Source organism: Egretta garzetta, unplaced genomic scaffold, assembly GCF_000687185.1.
Source record: "Egretta garzetta isolate BGI_Z169 unplaced genomic scaffold, ASM68718v1 scaffold671, whole genome shotgun sequence".
Classification (NCBI taxonomy): Eukaryota; Metazoa; Chordata; class Aves; order Pelecaniformes; family Ardeidae; genus Egretta; species Egretta garzetta.
The window spans coordinates 1-757 of record NW_009258490.1 but is presented as its reverse complement, the minus strand read 5'-3'; the positions used below and the strand labels follow the sequence as shown (position 1 = coordinate 757).

Below are 757 nucleotides of genomic sequence, written 5' to 3'. Positions count from 1 at the left end.
TGCTGTCTTTACCTTCCCGCATCCGCAGGCTGCCCTCGAGGAGGAGCTGCCGGGTGTCCTCCGGGGAGGTGCCGGGGATGGGAGCCGTCAGGTCTAGCCGCAGGAACTCCTTCAGCAGCTGCCGGGAGCCCCCGGCATCAGTGCCAGGCATGGCATGGGGTGGCATGGGGTAGCGTGGCAGGGTGTGGCATTAGGTGGCATGACATGGTCGTCAGTCTTTTTCAGCACGGACTTAAGGAGCAGCGGGTACTTGGTGAGGCGCTGGTGGGGCTTCACCAGCATGTCGCTCAGCTTCAGGCGGCTGCACTGCTCGTGCTTCTCGGCCCACTGCAGCACACAGGCGTCAGCCCTGACACCGGCCCCAGCTCTGGCCCCGGCCCCCCACCCGCTCCCCTTACCGTCACGTAGGCACGGAAGAGCTCGCTGTCCCGCAGCAGTGCCCGCATGTACTCCATGCAGCCCTCCTCCTCCATGCAGTACCGCACGTAGGGTTTGAAGAGGGAGCCAAACTGGGAGGAATGGGGGGTCACCGCAGGGCGTGGCACAGCACAGCCCCCCGACGTGGCACAGGGCTCCCACTCACCATCTTGAAGCCGTCAAGGAAGTCGATGGGGTTGAGCAGGGCCCCAGTCCGGCGCGCCTTGGCCAGCACCGGGGCCATGACACCGCGCCACAGCTCACGGTGCAGCCGGATTATCTCCCCAATGTTGCCAAAGAGCCGCTCGGCATCCACCTGTGGGGGTGAGGCAGGCAGCTG

The 757-nt window shown here is 65.9% G+C and overlaps 1 protein-coding gene across 1 annotated transcript; it reads right to left on the bottom strand.

Moving 5' to 3' along the window:
• Positions 1-111: 111 nt before the first annotated feature.
• PLEKHG5 (pleckstrin homology and RhoGEF domain containing G5) lies at positions 112-729 on the bottom strand. Its single transcript, XM_035900979.1, has 3 exons — positions 584-729; positions 399-509; positions 112-327 (listed from the first exon to the last, which is right to left on the bottom strand). The coding sequence occupies exons 1-3, from the start codon at positions 659-661 to the stop codon at positions 112-114; spliced, it is 405 nt and encodes a 134-aa protein (XP_035756872.1). The 5' UTR covers positions 662-729.
• Between the last annotated feature and the right edge of the window lie 28 nt (positions 730-757).

Excerpts from the sequence above, each read along its gene's own strand:
- PLEKHG5 (XM_035900979.1), bottom strand. The coding sequence starts at position 661 with ATGGCCCCGGTGCTGGCCAAGGCGCGCCGGACTGGGGCCCTGCTCAAC. Across the intron at positions 510-583 it reads TCCTTGACGGCTTCAAGATG|TTTGGCTCCCTCTTCAAACC; the intron begins GTGAGTGGGAGC and ends CATTCCTCCCAG. Across the intron at positions 328-398 it reads TCTTCCGTGCCTACGTGACG|TGGGCCGAGAAGCACGAGCA; the intron begins GTAAGGGGAGCG and ends TGTGTGCTGCAG.